This window comes from Hoplias malabaricus, chromosome 18 (assembly GCF_029633855.1).
Source record: "Hoplias malabaricus isolate fHopMal1 chromosome 18, fHopMal1.hap1, whole genome shotgun sequence".
Lineage (NCBI taxonomy): Eukaryota > Metazoa > Chordata > Actinopteri > Characiformes > Erythrinidae > Hoplias > Hoplias malabaricus.
Window position 1 is genome coordinate 29,082,940 of NC_089817.1, and position 25,828 is coordinate 29,108,767.

Consider the following 25,828-nt stretch of genomic DNA (forward strand, 5'->3'; position numbering starts at 1 on the left):
ACGGTAAATGGCTGGGAACTCTGCTGCTAGTATTTTACTGTAAATCACAGTATTTACAGTAAATTATTGTATTATTCAATTACAGTAATATGCTGTAAATTTGAAATACAGTAGTGTTCCTGTAAAAATACGGTAAATGGCTGGGAACTCTGCTGCCAATATCTTACTGTAAATCACAGTATTAACAGTAAATTATTGTATTATTCAATTACAGTAATATGCTGTAAATTTGAAATACAGTAGTGTTCCTGTAAAAATACGGTAAATGGCTGGGAACTCTGCTGCCAATATTTTACTGTAAATCACAGTATTAACAGTAAATTATTGTATTATTCAATTACAGTAATATGCTGTAAATTTGAAATATAGTAGTGTTCGTGTAAAAATACGGTAAATGCCTGGGAACTCTGCTGCCACTATTTTACTGTAAAATTTACAATAATTTTTTACAGTGTAGCTAGGTGAGGGGAATAAGCATCCAGCAACATAGACAAAATGATCTGAATATCCACACAACTTTTCATAAGTGAAAATCAAATTAGTGGCACTTCAGCGTGATGTGGACCTGGTCTAAAAGAGCATCTTGTATATTTAACTACATTTGAAAAGCGTCAAAGGACATTGTGCTTGATGAGAGCTCAAGGCTTCCTGCTAATGTCCCGTAAGGGCTGGTGTCTCAGGTGAAGTCAGCAAGGAGCGTACAGGGAAAGCCTTGATCAGCAGAATGCAGTAGTGGGTGGAGGAGAATGCCCCATCATCAAAAAGACCATGTGTTCCTATAAAGTGCCAGCAAATCACAGAATCGTTTACTGCTAATCCAAACTTGGAGCTGGAACAATCCTGCAACATGGCAGCCAAGCAAGTCATCGATTAAGATGTAAGGTCTTCTATGCCACTCATTTGAATGCTGACTCCAAGAAATACATGTCCTTTTTACATTATCGTTATGGAGCTTTTCCAACTGTAAGGTACCTACAATATTCGACTCGACTCTACTCGGCTCTACTCGCTTTTTGGTGCCTGGTCCCTGGTTCAATTTCCACTACCAGAGCCCCTCTGAAATGTAACCGATGGTGTTGTAAAACCCCCATCTCTAATAGGAACAGCAGGCTTGGGAAACCACAACAACGGCAGCGGAAACGTTCACGCTTAAGCATTGTTTACTCAATATGTATTGGCGTGTTGTTGTTGGGGACTGAACACAGCTCTGTCATCAGTTCAGACAGATCAGTAGAGTTTGTTCCTTCCTCGCTGCAGCGTCCAGCTCTCGCAACCTCTTCAAAAGACCACTTTTACGAGCTGCCATTGTGAGTCGGATAAAAACAAACGTGATCTCTGCTGTAGCTTGGAGACTTTACGAATGCCTAATTTGTGCTGGATGTCCGCGTTTCATCGTAACAGGTACAACATAACAGGTCCAGGTAACAGGCACAACATTTGTCTAATGGAAAAGCTAATATCAGAGTAGGGCCAAGCTGAGTGGAGCAGGTGCCCTGCAGTGGCAGCTGTCTTCAGTGTGGGTTTTAAAGTAGACACTAGTAGTAAAGTAGAAACTAGTAGTAGACAATATAAGTATCAAATCTATGGCTGGGAAACAGGTCCAGTTTAAAAGGTAACAAGAGACTTGAGTTAACATTAGTGTAGATGGTAAACTAGATGGTAAAATGAGCAACAAGACACTGTGGACTATCTGAGTGTACCGTTATCAATGTTTCCTACGAACACATGGACTACACTCCTAATAACGGAATTCCATTTGTTTATCAGACTGTTCTCCGTGTAACTTAGCTGTTACATTTCAGGCTACGTGTTTCTTCCAAGAGCCTGTTGCCTGTGGTGTGAAATGCCCATATATGTAACCAAACGGATACACCATCCTCCATCGCACAAACAGATCTCCCATTACATTTAATTGACCATCAGCCGCATAAGCATGTTGCACATGGTGTGAAGTGTCCACAACAGGCGCCAACTGGAGCTACTAGTGTGAATGAACATGGGAGAGTCCACCAGCCTGAAGGAGGAGAGGAAGCTCCTAGAGAGCCATGAGTCAGGCCTCTGCTTGGCTTTGGGAGCAGGGCGCACGGAGCCCCACCCACATCTCCTGCCCTAAAAAAACATATTCTCCTCATGGGTCGGGGAGCTGGAGGGAAATCAAGCGATGATACCAGCCAGCGGAGAGGAGATAAAACGGGAGAAGCCAGAGAATCCTGTTGATAAGGCTCTGTAATTGCAGAAAATAATGAGTTCTTCTCTGGAGCCGGGATCCCAGCTGGGACGCGTTTGGACCAAAGCGCCGCTCTGCTCCCTCCCAGAGGAAACGGAGTGTGTTCACACACCGGCTCCTCCATATGTCCCTGTAAAGCCTTGGATACTGTACCCAATTTTAAAAATCGTAGCAGATTATGAAAGGACTGGGTTTTTAAAGACGTGCCAAGTGATTTTTGTAGACGTTTATGGACAATGAAAATTGGGTAGGTATTATATAATACACAACTTGCTGAACCAAACGGGCTTGAAAATACATGCTCTCCTGTTACTAGGAGACACCAGCAGTCAAAAGAATGAGCACAGTAAGAGTCAGACTCAAGAATAGACAGCTCTGTTGAGCACATCCATAAGAACTGGTTTGTTTCTAGACATAGGTCTATGACACAGCCTCAATGTCATTGACGAAGATAAACGAGACACTCATAAGGACAGGCCCCCATAAAACTCAGCATATGCTTCGCTATAATTTAGTTTATTCATTCATTATCTGTAACCCTTATCCAATTCAGGGTCGCGGTGGGTCCAGAGCCTACCTGGAATCACTGGGCGCAAGGCGGGAATACACCCTGGAGGGGGCGCCAGTCCTTCACAGGGCACCCGGAGAAAACCCACGTGGACACTGGGAGAACACACCACACTCCTCATAGACAGTCACCCGGAGAAAACCCACGCGAACACAGGGAGAACACACCACACTCCTCACAGACAGTCACCCGGAGAAAACCCACGCGGACACAGAGAGAACACACCACACTCCTCACAGACCGTCACCCGGAGAAAACCCACGCAGACACAGAGAGAACACACCACACTCCTCACAGACAGTCACCCGGAGGAAACCCACGCAGACACAGGGAGAACACACCACACTCCTCACAGACAGTCACCCGGAGAAAATCCACGCGGACACAGAGAGAACACACCACACTCCTCACAGACAGTCACCTGGAGAAAACCCACGCAGACACAGAGAGAACACACCACACTCCTCACAGACAGTCACCCGGAGGAAACCCACGCAGACACAGAGAGAACACACCACACTCCTCACAGACAGTCACCCGGAGAAAACCCACGCGGACACAGAGAGAACACACCACACTCCTCACAGACAGTCACCCGGAGAAAACCCACGCAGACACAGAGAGAACACACCACACTCCTCACAGACAGTCACCCGGAGAAAACCCACGCAGACACAGAGAGAACACACCACACTCCTCACAGACAGTCACCCGGAGAAAACCCACGCAGACACAGAGAGAACACACCACACTCCTCACAGACAGTCACCCGGAGGAAACCCACGCAGACACAGAGAGAACACACCACACTCCTCACAGACAGTCACCCGGAGAAAACCCACGCAGACACAGAGAGAACACACCACACTCCTCACAGACAGTCACCCGGAGAAAACCCACGCGGACACAGAGAGAACACACCACACTCCTCACAGACAGTCACCACCGTGCCGTCCTAATTTAGTTTAGCTTCAGCTAATTAGCGTTGCTGGTATGTGCCACATAGAAATACTGATTACTGTCAATGCCCAGTAATCGCAGAACTCAACCTTGGTTCAGGTAATTGTATCGGAACCTGATTTAGGATTTGAGAATTGCTACTTGCGACTCCCTGAATTTATCCCACCTTTGTGCACCGCTGCAGGGTGTTAAACTGCTAATACAAAGGCTTTGGAGTGTGATGCAAATGTGGACCCGCTGGAATGTGGAGCAAACAAAGTTGGAGAGCTCAAGAGCTGCAGAGTAGTGTGCGGCACAGATAAGCGGCGAGAACCGGGGAGGTAGAACAGCCGACCGAGCAGCGGGAGCGACTGAGGCTCGGGGTGGGGGGGCGGGGGTCTCACTATACAGCTCTGTAGCACTGTGATATGTTCTGTAACCAATTTTGATTCTCTGATAGTGGAGAGCTGAGTGTCCCTGCAAAGCGCAGCTTGTTGAGAATCTGCAGTGAGTGAGGTGACAGAACAATATCTCTTCCATCATTTCAGGCTTGTAGCCAGTGGCTTGTTCGCTTGGTGTGCTGGAGGTGTGTGTGTCCTGTCACACACACACACACACAGAGAAAGAGCGAGAGAGAGATTTGTGGCGCCTGCGGAGCCTGGCATTCAGCTCAGAGCGGCACATTTAACCCGAGAGCACTGAGCTCAGCATCCCCAGCCCTTCAGGACAGCGCCTGGCACTGCCACTGCGAATCATGCCAGCTTGAGCACACTTAACCTGTTCCTATCTGACTCACCTGATAAAGCAGTGGCCTTAAGTACTACATCATTTCGACCACTAACCGCGTCTCCTACATCGCACAATCCAAGCAGTGTTCACTGGGTAAACGAATACCTGCTATTTTGAAAACGGAAAAAAAAAACCAAGGGAATAAAAACAGGAAAATTGTCCACCTGTTTGCTGTCGTCATGGAGATAGGAGCAGTTGGATGAGAATGGTAACCACCAAAGCAGTGCACATGCTTTCATGTATTTCTGACCTTAATCTTAAGCTTATTAAACTGCTGTTTGCAACACCTTCAAGTCCATTAGACTCCCAGAGTGCTTAGCGATCACCTTCCATAAAGGCTTATCAGTTTTCATCATCTGAAGCAGAGCGAGGCAGAAACCTCGGGGCTTAACCTTTCCGTGCCCGACTTTCCTGGGCTTTGTGGGCCAGTGCTAATCCTGGAGGAGCCCCTCCCGATACGATGTTAATCTTTAGCTTCATAAAGCTGCAGTTAGCTGCACCTTTGAATACATTGATCTCTCTGAGTGCTTAGTGATCCCTGCTGGTTGTTTTCATCAAGGGGCAGATATAATGAAGCACAGCCTATGAATCCCACATTCATAATGATTCATGAATGTATTTATAATGCCTTATAAAAGTCTGGCTTAAACCTACTGAGCAGCACTGCTGTGTCTGATCCGCTACCCAGAAAGACACCGGCATTATATCAATCCACCACTTAAAGGCTAAGCACCACTAAATGGACCTCCATGAATATTGGACATTATTGTAGTTACTGACAGATATAAGTATGAATTAAAATGAAAATAGCAGCTTAATTTGCTTTAAAACTGACAATTTTATTAAATTGACGGAAAAACCCGAGCTCTCTACGGAAAATCTCGAACGCGACCGTGACGTCACTGGTGGACAACAACTGAACAACGTCGCGGTAAAACACCGTTATGACTGACTGTTATGACAGTATCTAGCTAAATAACCAACATTATTCATGACAATAGCCTAGCAATAAGCTAAACTCAAATGTAGAGGTACCGTTATTCTTGTAAATGTGATCGAAGTCGAACTCGAATTCATCCGACACTATGAACCTCCGTAATGCAGCTACGTAGCCGAGTATAATCTGAGCACCGACTTTAGCGAGTCAAGCTAATGCTAACTAACACCAACTAAAACAGGCGAAGTGAGTGTCCTTACCCTGTTTACCTCCATGTTACAGAGGCTCTTGAACACCTTTCGTTGGTGTCCTTACATGCCCATATTGTTGGAAAAGCGCCAGTGAAATGAGCTACAGATAACGGAGTGAGCGGAAGGTCCTTTCCAAAGTGCCCGTTTAAAGTTGACAAATTTAGTCCATTTTCTGGATATTTTGGGATCTTTGGGCCATTTGTTCACAGATGTCCCACTGTACATTGAATGATTGCAGCCAAAAACAACACACCTTTTCGTCATTCTGCATTAAATTAAGTGCAGCTTCTAGAGTTGTTGTCCACCATCTACGTCACAGGCAAGACGCCTATTAGAGTTTGGGGGGGGGGGGGGAGACCAACGGTCTTTTAAACCTTATTCCTTGAATTAGTAAGAAATAACAAGTTTTCTGACTATCAATAAACACAAGTTAGGAACTTAAATTCCACTGTATTTATTTGTTTGACACTTTCATAGAGCTGCTGCATAGCCTTTAAATCATACCTTCTCTGTGGGTGTCCTGACCATTTAAGGACAAGATGAAAAATGGCCTGATAAAGTATGCAGAGCAACCGATATATTACAGTCTTTAACTGTAGATCTACAAAGTGCACCAATATGGTCAGTGGAGAAGCAAGGAGGTGGATTTAATGTTAAAGTGCTTTTCTAAAGCATTAGGAACACAACATCCTCTAGCCGCCACAGCCACATTCTCTTGGACACTACTTGGGCCCTACTTCGGTGTTTACACAGAACCTTTACGCCTTCAGAGAGTCAATGCAAATCATCAAGAGGCAGACACTTTGCTTTTGATCTACGGGAAATGCAAATGAAATGAACAAAACCCCAGACACTGGGGGTGGGGGGGGGGGCAAAACCCCTGCATAAATACATTCTTACATCTCCCAGTGATTCCTCCAGCACTAAAAGAGTGAGGGGATTAGAAAAATAAATAAATAATGTTTTTTTTTTCCTCCCCCTGTTTTTTCGAACGGTTTGTGGAGCTATTTTGAGTCTTTTGGCAGCTTGAGCACTCCAGAGGGTTCCATGCTGTACTCAATGTCTATTAACAATTTAAAGGGGAGACTCTCAACTAGGCCACAGATGACTCCAGTAGAAAAGCGAGAGAGAGAGAGAGAGAGAGAGAGAGAGAGGAGTAAGCCTCCTGTTCGTACGGAGCCGAAGTGACACATTTGAAGGATAACAGATGGCTCCGATTAATGGAATGAACAAGATGGAAGATGGAGGCTATCGTACATAGCATCGACTCTCGGGCCATTATAAACATGTCAAAAAATACTGGGGCAAGGCCGATCTGTATGAATTACAAGAGTAAGAGGGGTCAGTGTCGCTGTAACTACTGATTATTCTCATATTTAACCAAGTCATTGGGACAGTTTTCATGTCAAACCAAAGAACACAAAGTGAAGTGCATGTAGAGGGCCTCCTAATGAAAGAGAGATGGAGAAATTAAGAAATGCATTATTAGAGCATCATCCGGTATAAGCCAGTTCAGTTCAATTCATTTCCATTTATGTTTAAAGCCATTTCTACATTTGCATGTTGGACTATACTAAATTGGCCTTTGTAATGTACACTTTTATAGTAGTACACATGTTGCTCTACTTCATAAACTTGTAATTTTATACATACCTGCATTACAGAGCTCCTGCTAGTGTGGGTTTCTTCTCTTTCAATGACGCTCACCTTGTGACTGCTAATAGCACCCTCTGGTGGAGACTGTTCAATCTGCTAAACACAGCTTCATAATGATCTGTCAGTTTATGTTGCAAACTGCAACTAATATTTATGTAAATGTACCAGGAGAATAATGTCAGTTTGAGTAATATTTTTATAAATACAGCAATGGTGTCACTGTCTGAATCAGTCCAAATCGCAACCCTTTTAATTAAAATCCACTCCTGCCACCGGACTCTTGGGGTCAGCACCATTTCTCCATTTCAGAAGACTTGGATCTTCATACCACGCCAGCTCAGCAGAACTGTCCAATCTGAGTTTCACACTGAAATCAAATTATCAAATGAATCCAGAGCTACAGGGAAAGGGCTTTGTTCTCAGCATCTACAACCTGGAGAATCAGGTATTAAATACTGTCTGTGTGAAAGGAAGCGAAGCCAAATGCTACCCCAAGCAATAGATATCCTTAATATCTAAGCTTCCAACTGTTCAGATATTTCCCTTGGGACAAAAAACTTATTTTAAACATGGACCTCATGTGGGTGACCCACTCTATGGAGCATAAACTGGTTCAAACTACGTATTTATTAGTATGTGGAAGGACGTGGAAAATCACGGGCTGCAAACTGTTCAACCCTGTGTTTTAAGGAACACAGGAACGTTTAATTTCTGTTCTGGAGATGGCGATGTCCGCACTGCAGTGCTCTGTTGTCCGGGCTGCTTCAGTCTATTCATGTGTAAACGCTCACACAGTCACTTTGACAAATGCCACAGTGAGACAGAGCAGCAAAGTTTGGGACGACCTTGAAGAAGAGCCTGAAGACTGCACAAAGATGGTTTTTACCCATTTTTGCTTTTGTTTTTACCCATTTTTGGGCTGTTTGGCCTCCCAGACAGCTCGTGGTATCCCTACTTTGCCTGAGCTTGATTCCACATAGAAGATATAGAAGAGATTAAATGAGCTTAAGGTTGGATTGAAAATTTCATACTCGGCACAGAGAGAAGTAGCAGGCGCTCCTTCTCTGGGAACCTGAGAGTCGTATGTAAATATTTCCATGCGTTTTCACTCCCCGAAGGATAAACACAGGAGATAAGGAAAGAGAGAAGGAGAGAATGGCAGCTGGAGATTTCGGAAAGAAGGGAAAGAGACAAGACAATGGGAGACAAGTGCTTGTGCAATTCTGCGACAGAGGTGAACAAATGATCGACAGGCCCCTTTCGTCTTTTGAATATTTAATTACTGCTATTGCACCATGCGTCTCCTGAATTAGCCTGCTGTGATCTGTTTTATTCAGCCTTAGTACGGCCTATTTTCTGTTGGAATCCACAGATTAGCAAGACTCTTCCTTGCTTTCCCCCCCTCTTCCTGTTGAGATAATCCAAGCAAAACTAATGATCCAAAAAGCATGGCCTCATCAAATATTTAGCGGCAGCGGCAGCCCCAGCCGGCTGGCTCCAGCGCACTCTCAGCAGCGCTCCAGATCTCTCATCATCACAGAACACACTCGGTTTTGTCCGAACACGTGAAGGCCCCCTGACCGGAGACTATAGCCTGTCATGTTCTGAGTGGCAAGCCTTCATGTTGTCAGTAGGAAGCCTCTGCCCTGAAGCATCAGCTGCGCCAGTTTGAAGACTCTGGACACTAGTCAGTGAGAAGAGAATCCTCCTTCAGCAGTTTCATTATCTTCACACACACTATCCTTCCATCCCTGTCCTTCCCCTCCTCCCAGAGCATTGTCACAGATATTTACTGCTCAATCTACCTTCGGCGACTTTTCTGCCACCGGCAAATGCAGGCATTGTTGATGGTGGTGTGGAGAGGCTGCAGAGTATTTGAGAGGAGTCTCTAATTATTCGGTGCACTGTGGGATCCATGATTAAATCTATCATGACGTATGCTGAGTAAGAAAGTGTTTAGGGGTGAAGGTTCTCGTGTGTGGTGATGCTCGTATGCTCAAGAGGGGGCAGCCATTGACTAATGCTTAGAGAAGTGGACTTAGGATCAGGAGTTTGTTGGTTTGATCCCCTCGACCATCTCCCTGAGCACTGGTTTGAAAGCGATGCCAGAGAAGAGCCATATTTGTTTCCAAAAAGAACCATGTTTGTTTAAGAGATGTGTGAGTGTGAAGAACCTTTTAAAGGTTTAAAAACCCATCACTTGGTTCTTCTATGGCTTCGGTCAAAGAACCGTTTAGGAATGTTTAAGAATGTGGCTGCCGATCTAGGTGTGTGTGTCAGTGCCCCTAGTGCACTAGCGTGGCAGGTATGTCGTTGTATGTTGTACTATAACAAATAAATGCAGAAACCGGATACTGCCATCTTCCTATTGCTTACATTCATTCATTCATTATCTGTAACCCTTATCCAGTTCAGGGTCGTGGTGGGTCCAGAGCCTACCTGGAATCATTGGGCGCAAGGTAGGAATACACCCTGGAGTGGGCACCAGTCCTTCACAGGGCAACACACACTCACACCTACGGACATATTTGAGTCGCCAATCCACCTACCAACGTGTGTTTTTGGACTGTGGGAGGAAACCGGAGCACCCGGAGGAAACCCACGCAGACACAGAGAGAATACACCACACTCCTCACAGACAGTCACCTGGAGGAAACCCAAGCGGACACAGGGAGAACACACCACACTCCTCACAGACAGTCACCCGGAGGAAACCCACACACACACAGGGAGAACACACCACACACATTCACCCGGAGGAAACCCACGCAGACACAGGGAGAACACACCACACTCCCTACACACAGTCACCCGGAGGAAACCCACGCAGACACAGGGAGAACACACCACACTCCTCACACACAGTCACCTGGAGGAAACCCACGCAGACACAGAGAAAACACACCACACTCCTCACACACAGTCACCCGGAGCAGGAATCGAACCCACAACCTCCAGGTCCCTGGAGCTGTGTGACGGTGACACTAATCTGCTGCACCACTGTGCTGCCCTATTGTTTAAATGAAAACTCCCTGATCACGGCTTACAACTTTAAAAAATTGTGATCACACACCGATAAACAGCATCGCACACAAAATTAAACCTGAGCCGTAGAGCGGTTCTGTTTTTTTATCTCATACATTTATAACTCTGAGATCAACGGCAGCCTCCTGCAGGTTTTCTGAGGATTTTCTAGTCATTTCTGTGTGAACTACTTATGAAAAACACTGTTGGTGTGAATAGTTTTTTCCTAATAATCTAATTGATAAGTACTGGCTCTCCATCCCTGCAACCAGCTCCTGATTTCACACTTCATAGTTTAGTATAGTGTAGTGTTCTAACCATTATATAAGCCTTATATTTAAAAAGCTGAAGCTATATGATTTTTAAGTGTTGTAGGCCACAGTCATTAGGCTCCTCCTGACCCAGTCAGAGCCCATGAAAAAGTAAAGCAGTCCAAACGAACACAGAACACAGCCCAAATCTAATAAGCCCCAAAATCATTCAGACATGTTACAGTATAATATATTATACATAACCGAAGTCACAGTTACTGGGTGTTTGATCAGGGTAAGAGTCTGTAAGCACGATAAATTAATAAAACCTCACAGCATACCACACAGATGCGTAGGTTTTATGCCGGATGCATTGCAACTCTCCCATTTATTCAGGCTTGGGACCTGCACATTGCAAACTCCACTACTGCGAGCACAATGGCACATGCACCTCCAGTGGCGGGGGCGCTTACACGAAATCGATAAGTAAACCTCTCTAAAATCAATAAACTCCATTAATGGAATTAGCTTCTACTTACTTTTGGCTCGAGCTGTTTCTAAAGTAAACCCCAAGTAATCAACACTGGAAACAAGCCTTAAACTTCAAATACGTTAAATCGACCTGCTGCTTTTTGGACATTCTTGGGAACAAAGTCATCCATGAATTGCGTATTTGCCAATATAAAGATTGACAAAACAAATAAAAAAAATGACATGCTCATTCCACCCCATGTAGCTTTGGGGCCTGAACTGCTGCTTATACCATTTAGAGCTAGAAACAGCACAATGAAACCGACTTGTAAAAGGGTATTTAAGCTTGTATGTCTATATTAGGAGAGTAGCGACACTAAGTCCCTCCGTCTGGGTGTATTCAAATGTTATTATCAAGCCGAGCGAGTGGTCTTCCGTCTGGAGCTGACAAGTCATAAAAGAGAGAGCTGTGAAGTACTTGTTTAGAGCTAATTGCCTTGCTAGCGGGCCTCATTTCTACTCGCAGCTCCTCTCTTTCCAGTTCCATCAGAGTTGTCAGAATCTGGCTTTCCGAGGCGGGATTTAATTCACTCTCTCCGCACTCTCTTCTCCTTTAATCTGCCGATTGGGCTTCAGACGGTTCGGAGAAAAGACCAGCCTCGTTGCTTCTGGCACAGAACTGAGCCTTTCTGCTAATTGCTAGTAATCTCCACAGCATCTGACTTCTCTGGGTTAAAGAAAGGAAGCATTGGAGAAATCCCTTTTTGCTGATTATGGCTCTAAGATGTGACAGGTGGGTCGATACCATGTATAGCTGTAGACGCTGGGGCTTCTGGGAAAAGGGACAGCGTTCCCAGGAGTTCGATCTGAAGGGAGCACTGATGGCAACTGTCAGAGCCAACACTGCGGATCCTTATTGCTGGAAAATTGGCCAATGAACACAGTGGGAAAACCAATGAACACGGAATCACATGCAGTGGCCAAGGTAGCTCCACTCGAGCAGACGGCTAACGGAGTGATACCTTTTCTCAACCAACAAATGATTTAGCATGAGTTGTATATTTATGAAAGTTATTATTATTTCGATACTGTCGCAGTCTGATTAAAAACACGTATCTCCAAAAAGCTAACTTTTCAGGAACAGGAAAAGACTGTATTTCTCTGATGATATCATTAAAAATTAACTGAAAAAATACACATTACAGCTCAGAAATGTAAATATTTCTTTATTAGGAGCATGTCCAAAAGCTTCATATGTAAAATGGACTTGCATGTTGTAGACAGCCTGCAGCGTAGTCTTCTAAGCACTGCCGCTGTGAATCCATGTTTTAGCAAAAGCAGTGTCTATCATTACTAAACGTGATCCAAATCAACATATTTAACCCTTACTGTGATTAATTATAACCACGCTGTTCTAATATTTCACGTGAGTAAACGTGAGGCCAGTCGTTAACTTCAGAAAGTGGTAGACGGGTGAATCCTGGTCCCTGTACTAGGGCTGGTTGATACGCCCAAAATTTATATCACGATATATTTGTTAATTTTGGTAGATACGATACAACTCCGATATCGATACGAACCGTATAAACTCCACTGAAAAACGTCCAAAAACAAACAAGAAACATGACACCACCATCAAAAATCAAACTATTGGCTTTGTAAAGCCAAAACTCGGGTTACGTCAGTCCCGAGTTACGATGTTTCGTGGTTACGACACATCTCCCATTTACTGTATAAAGCCTTGTTTCGACTTAAGTGGTTTTGCGTCGTAAACGTCGTAACGGGAACTTCGTGTTTGGTGTGCGCGGCGGAAGAATACACGGTTACGCGGCTCGGGACCGAGGAGGATAGGTGTTAGGATAGGATAAGTGCTTACAGTATGTTATTTACGTACAGTATGTACGTATGTTCCGACTTACACCGAAAATCGGTTTACGACACGACGTAGGAACGTATCAACGTCGTAAGTCAGTGACCGCCTGTATTTTAAATGGAGTGCGCCAAACTGATGACAGCACCCTTTAACGAATGTCAGGTTCATTTTACAGCAACAGGTGCTGTAAAAATGTATATTGAAATGTTGAAAATGTGTTTTAAAATCATATCGTTATTGAAACATTTTATATTGCGATATATATATATATATATATTGAATTATTGTCCAGGCCTATCCTGTCCAATGAAAAATATGTATCTCCAAAAATAGTAACGTTACAGGAGAAGAGCTTCTGAACTTACTATAGAAGTCAATGTAAAAAGATTTATTCCCAGTAAATTTGGAGCATCTCTATTGATCCATTCCTCATAAAAAGTTCACACAATGAGCTGGACAACTATGATGAAAGGAACTAAAAAATTGACATACATGATTTTTAATTGGGCAGCGACAATCCGCTCCACAGATCGGGTCCCCTACATGGGGACAGTCAATGTTTAAATGGAAGACAAAATGCCTGATACCTGCCGTCCGCTAAGAGTCAGTGTAACTGCTGTTCCACGATGTGATGAAAAATCATTCCTCTCTAAATTCCCATTCCACTGCGTCTTCTCATCTATCCCTGAGCTTTCCTTCTTTCATACGAGCAGCTTGTATATTTCCTCTTTATCCATGTGGAAGCAGCAGGACCGCTGGACCATAATGTACGAAAAAACAATTGTCAGGCCTGATTACATCCAGTGTTTGCTCCCTGCGGCAGACGAGGCGCTACTTCGCATCCCATTCTTGTTCGCCAGCCAAAGTTAACACGTGGTGAATTTGGGTGGCATTACGTTTAGGGCAGAGAAACATGCCATGACTGGGTAAACTAATCCCACCATTAGCTTGCTCTGATTTTCTATCACACACAATGCTGGAATTCCCACATCTTGGAATTACCTACATCCCAATGCTACACTGTAAAAAAAATTGCTGTAAATTTACAGCAAGTCTGCTACAGTATTTTACTGTAAGTCACAGTATTTACAGTAAATTATTGTATTATTCAATTACAGTAATATGCTGTAAATTTTAAATACAGTAGTGTTCCTGTAAAAATACAGTAAATGGCAGGGAACTCTGCTGCCAGTATTTTACTGTAAATCACAGTATTTACAGTAAATTATTGTATTACTCAATTACAGTAATATGCTGTAAATTTGAAATACAGTAGTGTTCCTGTAAAAATACAGTAAATGGCAGGGAACTCTGCTGCCAGTATTTTACTGTAAAATTTACAATGATTGTTTTACAGTGTAGCGCACATGATACCCCTTTAGCTGACATAAGTCTTGTCCTATGCTTTATGCATTTCTATGAAGATTATACCTGCGTGTACAACAGAAAAGCTGCCGCATTCATAGTGTAAAGTGTATATGAATATGTCTGGACAGATGGTGGATAGTATATAATGTATATACCATAAACAAATGCATAAGAATGTGTCACTACTGTGGATTTGTGACATCATAACATGCCTCTTAACTGCAGTACAGAGTATCTGCGCTTCTGACATCACGCTTTCTAACATTTCTTCACGCATTCTAATTTCCAAGAGGTTAAGCCCATTTAACCCTTAAGTGTCACATGCCAGATGTGCCATTGTGCCCCATCAGATGTCTCCCTAGAACAAATCTAAAACCTAGCCAACATTATATAAGCCATCATGGCAACAACGAGCCATTTCAAAATCCGATTACTATCTATGGAAGGAGGACAGACATATCAACCCTGCCCACCAAATCTGGACTGTCCGGATTTAATGCCGAAGCCTTCTGGCCTTGAAACATGCGCACAGGCCACAGTGGAGAGGAAGAGGCCAGTTAACTCTGAATAAACTGCACCTCGGTAAGAAACAAGGCTCTGTAAAAGAGTAAATACAGGTTAGGACAATTTAACCCTTATAGTGCCACAGAGAACCCATTTTACCAGGTCTCCCGTTATAGAGAACTATTTAACTATTTGGTTAAATTCATATACTATATATTTTTTTCAGTTCGATAGAAAACCAGGGCCTCTTTTCTTTTTCCTTACTAGTCATTGGTTTGTCATTCATTCATTATCTGTAACCTTTACCAACCACCTACCAACGTGTATTTTTGGACTGTGGGAGGAAACCGATGCAGACACAGGGAGAACACACCACACAGACAGTCACTTGGAGGAAACCCACACAGACACAGAGAGAACACACCACACTCCTCACAGACAGTCACCTGGAGGAAACCCACGCAGACACAGGGAGAACACACCACACCCCTCACAGACAGTCACCCGGAGGAAACCCACGCAGACACAGAGAGAACACACCACACTCCTCACAGACAGTCACCCGGAGGAAACCCACGCAGACACAGAGAGAACACACCACACTCCTCACAGACAGTCACCCGGAGCGGGAATCGAACCCACAACCTCCAGGTCCCTGGAGCTGTGTGACTGCGACACTACCTGCTGCACCACCGTGCCGGCCTTTGGTTTGTCAAAGAAAAAATAAGTAAATAATAATAAAAAAGGCCTAGTCATCTGATCAGTTGTGTAGATTTAACATAAAGGACTATGTAGTATTTTTACACTTACGTTACAGCTTCAAAATCATTGTGATGCTTCACTAACCTGTAATAGGGAGAAAAGTGCTTCTGTCATTGGGCTCAGCACTGCAGAAACTGCATTATGTAACTTTTGGAGGAGAGTAGGAATCCAGCCTCCCTCCCCCTTGAGTTCAGGAAAATTACCCTGTGCACCTGCAGGGGGAGCCCAGGAGTAAAAACACCAAACCGTACCTAGCGCTGCTTTACATTCACCTCTGTCTGAAACATGATTAAAATCACAAGTCACTGTGGATGAGAGCATCTCCCAAAGTAAATGTAAATGTAAATTTAATAGACCTTCTCCTCTGAACTCCTGCCTTAATATTAAGCAGTAGGGACATGGACCTGACTGGAATGTGGCACTCAATACTGGCAGCATGCAGCAAGCCCTCACCATGAGCAAGAAAATGTCCAGGGGCTGCTTCAGAGTGGGGAGAAAATAATTAGCCCTGCGAGTTCTCCATTGGCTCTTTAATGAATAGACTGAGCTGGTGGAAGGGTCAGTGGAGTGCCTTTGTCATTCAGGGAGCTGTGTGTGGCCTTTCTTTCTGTACAGCCTTTAATTTGCAATTTGCACCAGTGTAAAATACACAGTGTCTGTCTGGAAGTTTTGCCAATTCCTTCAGATAAAATAACTCATAGGTCTAAAGCATTTATAAATACATACTTTTTATAATATTCCTCATAAAAATGATGTAGATTTAAGATGATTTCAGTTGCTAAGATATACGAAGCTATTGCATGTTAGTGTAAAATTATTGTGTACTTTCTCTCTATTAGGGCTGTGCAGTCTGACATTTTTAAACGATAAATATATTACTATCATGAGTATCGTGATATTGTGACTTATTTACGTAATGACTTTATGCAGTTACACGTAAAATGACGTACACTCGTTACGTGAGTCATTTGGGCACAGAGAAATGTACGGTGGAAATTTGCTCTCCGTTCATAAATTTGCTCCATAAGACGAGTGACTTCAGTCGTGTGGAGGTGGTTTGGAAATAAAATATCAATATTCTAAATATTTTTTACACGATGTCAGAATCTATTTAAGTTACAGTTGTTTACAAAATAAGCAAATGTTTACACTTTTGTTGTTTACATTCATTCATTCATTATCTGTAACCCTTATCCAGTTCAGGGTCGTGGTGGGTCCGGAGCCTACCTGGAATCAAGGTAGGAATACAGCCTGGAGGGGGCGCCAGTCCTTCACAGGGCAACACACACACACTCACACATTCACTCACACACTCACACCTACGGTCACTTACCAACGTGTGTTTTTGGACTGTAGGAGGAAACTGGAGCACCTGGAGGAACACACCACACTCCTCACAGACAGTCACCCGGAGGAAACCCACATAGACACAGGGAGAACACACCACGCTCCTCACAGACAGTCACCCGGAGGAAACCCACGCAGACACAGGGAGAACACACCACGCTCCTCACAGACAGTCACCCGGAGGAAACCCACGCAGACACAGGGAGAACACGCCACACTCCTCACAGACAGTCACCCAGAGGAAACCCACACAGACACAGGGAGAACACACCACACTCCTCACAGTCACCCGGAGGAAACCCACGCAGACACAGGGAGAACACACCACACTCCTCACAGACAGTCACCCGGAGGAAACCCACGCAGACACAGGGAGAACACACCACACTCCTCACAGACAGTCACCCGGAGGAAACCCACGCAGACACAGGGAGAACACACCACGCTCTTCACAGACAGTCACCCGGAGCGTGACTCAAACCCACAACCTCCAGGTCCCTGGAGCTGTGTGACTGCGACACTACCTGCTGCACCACCATGCCGCCCTTGTTAGATTTGTATTAATATAAAATGTAATTAACATATATAACTTAAATACGACATGTAATATATTATTGATTTAATATATTTAATATTAATATAATATATATTTTGCTGAAATGGGGTGTTCTTGAAATGAACAAAATTATTTTGAGTTTTAATACCCTGAAGTATTGTGATATTATTTTAGGGCCAGATCGCCCAGCCCTACACTCTGTTAATGCTTGATTCATAACTGGGCTTGTCAGTCCAGATTCAGGGGTGTCTATGTGTCTTCACCGGATATACAGAGACTCTATAAGTGTCTATGAAGGTCCGCAGATCGTCGAAGTGGAACTACAAACGGTCTACAGAGCTGTGGGTTGTAGAAGCTTAGTTTCAGATGCTGTGTGATGACTGACGGAGCTAGCTCCCCTACACACTCTCTCTCTCTCTTTCTCTCTCCCACACAGAAGTTCATCAGAAAGGAAAGTGTGCTGTGTGTGCTAATCCTTTATGTAACATCTTGAGTTCTGCTTGTCCTCCTGCTCTGCCTTTTCAAGAGCTTTTGCTGCAGAGGCTACACACACACACACACACTCACGTTCGCAGGTGCTCCCCAACAGAAGCAATAAAGGTAGTAAATAAACACAGTTACAACAGGGGAAGAAAAATGAGCTGCTTCACCAGCTCTGTCCGCACCAGGGTGGACATTTTGGACAGAATGTAAACCCACACACACAAAAATTGCCCCTCAACTTTGCTCAAAATGCTCTCAACCACTCCCCACCATATACCACAGTATCATCCTCAGCTCAAGCAGCTTGTTGGGAAATGCATTGCAGAGAGAGAGAGAGAGAGAGAGAGAGAGGATAGAGAGAGGGAGAGAGAGGATAGGGAGAGGGAGAGAGAGGATAGAGAGAGGGAGAGAGAGGATAGAGAGAGACAGAGAGGATAGAGAGAGAGAGAGAGAGAGAGAGAGAGAGAGAGAGAGAGAGAGAGAGAGAGAGGATAGAGAGAGAGAGAGGCTGACGCTGGAGGCACTTGCAGGCGCAGTTTGGGGGAAGTCGGAGTGACAGCTGCCACATGTGACACTTACACACAGAGCATTTACACCCCCTAAACACAGCTTGTAGACCTCCAAATACAGATTTTAGACTCTTAAACACAGGCTTTAGCCCTTTAAACATACTTCAGAACACCTAACACAGACCCTACCCAGTAAACAAGGAACGTCCCTGGACGTTCAAAACAGGTGTAAAAGTAGTCTGTCCGTCAAGAACATATTTTAAACGTCAATGGACGTCCAAAATCCATCTTAATAAGTTAGTTAAGTGGTGACCAATCGATAACGTCAGTGGACGTCCAAAACGCGTTTTATACAAGTAATTTATTTCGGGACCAATTAATAACGTCAATGGACGTCCAAAATACGTCTAATAGTCGTCTTTTCAATGTCTGTGTTTGGACGTCTTTTCAACTTTCATTTTCAACCTTAAGAGAACGTTGATTAGACGGCAGTCATTACGTTATTTCAACGTTGAATCAACGGCTAAATGTTTACTGGGTACAGTTTTAAACGCCTAAAACCTGTATTCACTGCAGTGACCGTAGATCCCCACAGTACCTTTACTCCCCCAAATAGAGCCTACAGGTGACAACATACAGAGACTTTAGACCCACAACACACCAACTTTAACCTCCAAAGAGCTTCAAATTTCTAAACCTGATGTTTCCCTGAATACCCCCCCCACACACACACACACACACCCCAAAGCTCTCGTCTTTAGTTGCCAGAGATTTTAAACCCGTAAATACGGAGCCTTACACTACGACTGTAGTGTTTTTGTTGCGCGAGCTCTGATAAAATTAAATCGCGTGACACCGTTTTTCTGTGTCAAACTCACGGGCACCTGCTGATGATGCAGATTTAAGAAACAACAACAGGAGCCGATGATCAAAGAAACTGGCCTCAAAATGAATCACACTTCTTCGTTTATTTCCTTTATCCAGTACCCCATCCACATTCCTGAGCACCCCCGCACACACACACTTCAGCCAACGCTTCTCCATCACAAAGTTGTAGGCGCGCGAGCTCCACAAACCAAAAAATGCACGTGTTTATGTTACAAATGCATGTTAAACACGCCCTAGCGCTTATTTCGTATGTGTGTCTGTGTGTGTATCCTTACCTCGCTCATGCTGTAAGATGCTGCTGTAGTGTGGACACACTCGTGCGCGCACTCTGCTCTCCGCTGTGTGTGTGAGTGATGCAGGGGGTCCCGAGCGCGCAAGCCTCGCTTCTTATAGCGGGGAGCTCCTCTTACAAGAACCAATCGCTTGCGAGCGCTCCCTCTGACGTCACCGCTCGCACCTTTCGCACGGGTGGTTTGTGCCGCACACTCGCTGTGGCACAGCACAGAAAGTACCGCCTTCACAACTGCTTCCAAATACACAAGATTATACCTAACGTACAAACGGAATTCATACTGTACTTCACTGGCTGGCTAGTAATCAATACCTTAGCAACTACCTGAAATACTATGAAAATCGTCATAGCAACCACCTGGGACACCATCTGTATTGAGGGGGACAGGCTGGAGAGTTGGGGTTGCACGACTGTGAGTAACCACCTGGAAAATCTTAGCAACCACAGAAACTACTTTGGTAATCACCTTAGCAACAACCTGGCACTCCTTAGCAACAACGGAAATATCAAAGCAACTGCCTTAGACACACATTAAGATGGGCAACTTTCAGCAGGCGCTTTTCTAGTTTCCTTCGTGTGGTCTTTCTAATATGTGGCTCTGCACAATTTACAATTTACAGTGTGAAAAATGTTGTGTACATTTTTTAAATGATTTTATTAATATTCATTAAAGCTTGGTTTGATTTACAACCGAATACAACAGAAGAATACAATTGTGGGCGGATCATAGAGAAATATTCATGCACTGAAACTCCTCCAAAAGAGAGAAGACCCATATTGACCCACGTGGACAGTGTGGTTTGTCCATTATATAAAGAGACCTAGATGTACACTACACCTGAGTGTGGCGCTGTACAAAAACATTTATATCTAGCTTTGTAATCTTGTATGTTATTGTGTTATTGGTCTCCAACTCTTGGGGTCATAATATGTGAAGTATTTACACTATGTCCTTTTATAGTTGTTAAATCAGATCATGGTGTCAAGCCAGAAATCCATCCAGCTGTCCAATTACTCAATCGCTGCTCATTTGGGCAGTAAACTGGGCCTCAATTTCCCTTCCTTCTGCAAGCAAAACGACGACTGATGAAGCTGAAATTTGGCTCCTCACTAAAGTTTAATCAGGCTTAAAAATGGCCCAAAATCACACAGTGCATGCCCAGCTAAGTGTTTTATAAGGCTCTATTTTGGTGGAAAAGCTGTCTACCTACACAGCTGCCTATGTAGGCAGAGAGGAGCGAGAGAGAGCACTAGGTTTTTTAGATATAACCAATGTTTGTACTTACACCTGTTGTCTCAGCTTTTGCTAAACTCTGGCCTGTTGTGAACCGAGCCTTTCGCCTTATACCAGTCTGAATGACTGCTCACATCTCAAGCATTTCATTCTGCAGGAATTCTGAAAAATGTATGGACTTCCTCTATAACATTTTCAACCAGGATTTTTTTTTTTCATTGAACATTGTTGTTGTTCTAGGGCAGAGATTTGATCTCAGCATTGGTGGAGACACAGAGAACACTTGTCTACTTCCCCACACATTATTATTTAATGTACCCCCCACCCCCACCCCCAACCAACACCCACATGATATAGTTTGGCATTCACTGTATTATGTATGATCCATGGAATTGATACGTGTTTCTGCAATTTTATTTTTACTTTTATGATTATTTTTGGAATTACAAAAAAAAACAGTGCTGCCATTAGAGGTGTGCAGGTTTCCACATTTAGAAACACTCCGCTCACACACATGCGGCTCACACAGGTTTGGAGATTTTGGATTTGTTCGTTAAATGTCTCAGATGTGGGAAATGTATACAACACACACCGATCCAACATTTACTTTGAAGTCATGGGTGTTACTGGGCCGTTGCTGCAGTAACAGCTTCGGGGAAAGTTCGAACATTGTTTGATTTGATGGCAGCCACAACAGAATTAGTGAGGTCAGCTACTGAAACTGGACGATAGCTCTGGGCAGCTTTGGATGGAGCTCAATCATTCCACATCCCAGTCCTTGTGGGGCTGTATATCCCTCTTGTAGACTGTTGACACTGGGCATCGAGACCTGCTGCAAAGACCATGCCATCCCTGACCATGAGGACACTGGAGGCAGAAGCAGTTTGGCCTTCTGGCCATTTAAAAGAATACTAGGAAAGATATGGTCCATTTGTTCCTGGGCTCCACTCTCCGTTGAAAAGTGTATTTCACTTTTAGAGCACTGTCCTGAAATCAAGGGTGAAGGGTGGAGCTACCCTCAAATAGCCTACTGCCAAAACTATGTTTACATAGCGCAGATTCTGCAGTGCAGAGTACAGAGTCTTTTTTTTACCCTGTTAACAGTCAGCGAAGAATCACAGATTTTGAAGCTGTAAATTTAAGGTAGTGTTAAATCATTAAAAACAAAATAAACAGCCCTTTGGCTCACTGCTCTCTTCCTCCTCCATTCACGCCCTCCTTGATTCCCATCAGTGAACCCCTTTCCCATTCAGACGCAGCCGAGAGGTGACCAGGGATCCAGGCTCCATCTCAGTCCGTGTGCCTTAGGCCACATATAAGCTGTAAAAGTATTTGATGCAGTGTGATGAAGTTCACATGGACAGTCACTGACTTCATGGTTATTTCTTATGTATCTTTGTTTACTAATCGTCCCAGACGTCTCGAATAGTTTTGGAGAAAATGCATCTATTTCCGATATTTAAAAGGCAATCAGGACACGGCTTCCACTTCACCAGCTAAATCGTCATTTAAAGACGTGCTTGAAGCCTGATTTGCAAAAACGGATGTTGAAGTTTAATCTGCTTGTAAATGTGAGCCGCTGTGGAATGGAACAATGAGCATTTCGTGTAAATTAAACAAGCCGACTTGGTGAAGCAGTGAAAACCTTTATGAAATGCCTGGCGCATCGTTTCTGAAAGCACTGACCATGTAACTATGCTCCACACATGACGTAAAACAGAGATTAAAGGAACACTAGGTCAGATTTGATAGTTTTCTTCGACCTACAGTGAGTGTAACTGATTTTTACAGGGGTGGTCCTCAAAAAGTTACATAGCACAGTTTCTGCAGTGCTGGGCCTGGGGTAGCAATGACAGAGGCTCTATTCTCACTATTACAGGCCATTGGAGCATCACAGTGATGGCAAAGTTGTAAGTTTAAGGTAAAATACTCTCTGGTGTTGCTTTAAGTGGGTAAAGTTTTTTTTCTTATTGTTTTTTTTTTTTTTTTTTTTTTTTAAAGAAATATTCATTCATTCATTCATTATCTGTAACCCTTATCCAGTTCAGGGTCGCGGTGGGTCCAGAGTCTACCTGGAATCATTGGGCGCAAGGCAGGAATACACCCTGGAGGGGGCGCCAGTCCTTCACAGGGCAACACACACACACTCACCCCTATGGACACGTCAATCCACCTACCAATGTTTGTTTTTAGAGTGTGGGAGGAAACCGGAGCACCCAGAGGAAACCCACGCAGACACAGGGAGAACACACCACACTCCTCACAGACAGTCACCCGGAGGAAACCCACACAGACACAGGGAGAACACACCACACTCCTCACAGACAGTCACCCGGAGGAAACCCACACAGACACAGGGAGAACACACCACACTCCTCACAGACAGTCACCCGGAGGAAACCCACGCAGACACAGGGAGAACACACCACACTCCTCACAGACAGTCACCCGGAGGAAACCCACGCAGACACAGGGAGAACACACCACACTCCTCACAGACAGTCACCCGGAGGAAACCCATGCAGACACAGGGAGAACACACCACACTCCTCACAGACAGTCACCCGGAGTGGGAATCGAACCCACAACCTCCAGGTCCCTGGTGCACCACCATATATACTTTTTAAAAAAAAGACATTTATGCCTTTAAAGTTCAGTCTGAGGATTTGGTTGGATTTACAGCTTGTCACAACCTATTGTTTTTGCTTTTGTGTCTATTTTCTTTTCTCAGTAAGCACTTCCTGACAGCTCCATGTTCTTTCCGACCCACAGTGTTGAGCTGGATTTTACAGTGAAATGGATGTGAATGTGTTCAGGTTTGATGCAAGCGAAAAGCGTGATATTTATCTGATTTGGATGGATTTGGTGGTACCCAGGTCTTGGTTTGTTATGAGTCCCATATTTTTTCTGTATGTTGCGGAAACTCCTGGACTGTGTCTGAAAATGCATGCAGAATGTACTTGCTTTTATCCAGTACTACTCACTCATCAGGTACTGTCTGATGCAAAGCATGATTTCAGACAAACCAACTATTCTTGCTTTGTGTTTTATGGTTTAAATTGAGCTTCATTCCTACTGTATATTATGGAGGTATTCGGTTTAAGAGACAGACCTGGTTTTTCACTTTCCTTCTTCTACTTTCTTCAATGGAGTGTATGATATCTCCTCTGAAAAACCTGAGAAAATCAGGATTGGAATCACCAACTTTTACAAAAAAGCCGAAAGCCGTCCGGTCCAAATGCAGCAGACAGCGATGAGCTTGAACCATCCGGGGTATTTCTTTAAACACAGTGGATGTGTGAGAGTGTTAGCAGTGTCTAGCCGTGGTGGAGGATGGCTTGCTGTGTTTCCTGGCCACTTTCCAGTAATATATTTGTGAGCTGGCCTATTAAACGCCAAAGTCAGCTCCCACTCATCACTCATCAGAGCACGAATGAATTGCCTTTCTCTTTTCCCAAAGATGGACCACTCACATTAATGACTTTAATAGAGATGCTTTAATGGGGGGATGCCAATTAAGGAGTGGTCCGTTGCCATGTCTGTTGACTCAGAGCTGATATAAGAGGCCTGATTGTCGCACTTGTCACCATGAACATCATAATGAGCTAAGGCTAATGGCAAGGCAGAGCTGAATGCTGTTGATTTGTCTCTTGCAGAGTCTCAAGCTGCATACTTTCCAACATGGATGACTGGGCAAGAAAAAACATCCTATATTTAATAGTTCTCATTCTGAAATTGTTGTAAGAGTTAGTGTGTGTTGTGCTGGTGTGAGTGGATCAGAAACAGCAGTGCTACTAGAGTTTTTAAACACCTCAGTGTCACTGCTAGACTGAGAATAGTCCACCGACCAAAAACATCCAGGTTAGGTTTATTAGGTGTCTAACAGAGTGGACAGTGAGTGGACACTGTTTAAAATCTCCAGCAGCACTGCTGTGTCTGATCCATTCGTACCGGTGCAGCATACACTATAGTGTATAACAAATCACCACCACGTCAGTGTCATTGCAGCGCTGAGAATAATCCACCACCCAAATCGTACCTGCTCTGTCGGGGTCCTGACCTGTGAAGAACAGGTTAAAAAGGGGGCTAACGAAGTATGCAGAGCAACAGGTGGACTACAGTCTGTAATTAAAGAACAACAAAGTGTACCTGTGGGGCTGATACACTCTAAATGAGTGTAAAATATTAAGGTTTCTTTTCGAGACCAGGCAGTGTATTAAGTTTACACCTTACGTTCATTACATTCATACACTGTATAAAATTCTTGTAAATTTTACAGTAAAATACTGGCAGCAGAGTTCCCAGGTATTTACCGTATTTTTACAGGAACACTACTGTATTTCAAATTTACAGCATATTACTGTAATTGAATAATACAATAATTTACTGTAAATACTGTGATTTACAGTAAAATACTGTAGCAGACTCGCTGTAAATTTACAGCAATTTTTACAGTGTACATTCAGGACACTCACTTTTAGTTTTATTTTAAAGATATCTGTCATTTTGCTACAGTTCAGTTTTAGAAGTTGGTTACATTTTCAATAAAATCCACATTTAATCCTGAGTAAAAAATAAAAATGCACTATATTAAAAATAAAATCTATAATATTCTTCTGATGTGTTATATCAGCGACGCTGTAGATGTTTTTACTTGGCGAAACATTGTTTTTCTCCAGTGCAGTCACCAGTCCCCTCACCCTGCTGCTGGCTTTTTTGATTCTGTAAACAGTAGTGACATAAAAGCCTGAATATAGCCTTGTTTAATGTGGCAGGCTGGAGACTTAATTTAATCGCTGCAGTTTCTCCTGAGCTAGCGCTCATGGACAGCCGCATAATGAATGTTCACTCAGTGACAGTCCACCAGGCTTTTTTCCAGCACTAAAGCCTCATCACTTC

The 25,828-nt window shown here is 43.8% G+C and overlaps 1 protein-coding gene across 1 annotated transcript in view; it reads right to left on the reverse strand.

The window, feature by feature from the left end:
* Nucleotides 1–19,781, reverse strand: part of pcp4a (Purkinje cell protein 4a) — a 31,685-nt gene extending 11,904 nt beyond the window's left edge. The window contains exon 1 of the mRNA XM_066651419.1: nucleotides 19,679–19,781. Coding sequence (XP_066507516.1) covers nucleotides 19,679–19,687 — 9 coding nt within the window. The 5' untranslated portion in view covers nucleotides 19,688–19,781. The remainder of the gene's footprint in view (nucleotides 1–19,678) is intronic.
* Between the last annotated feature and the right edge of the window lie 6,047 nt (nucleotides 19,782–25,828).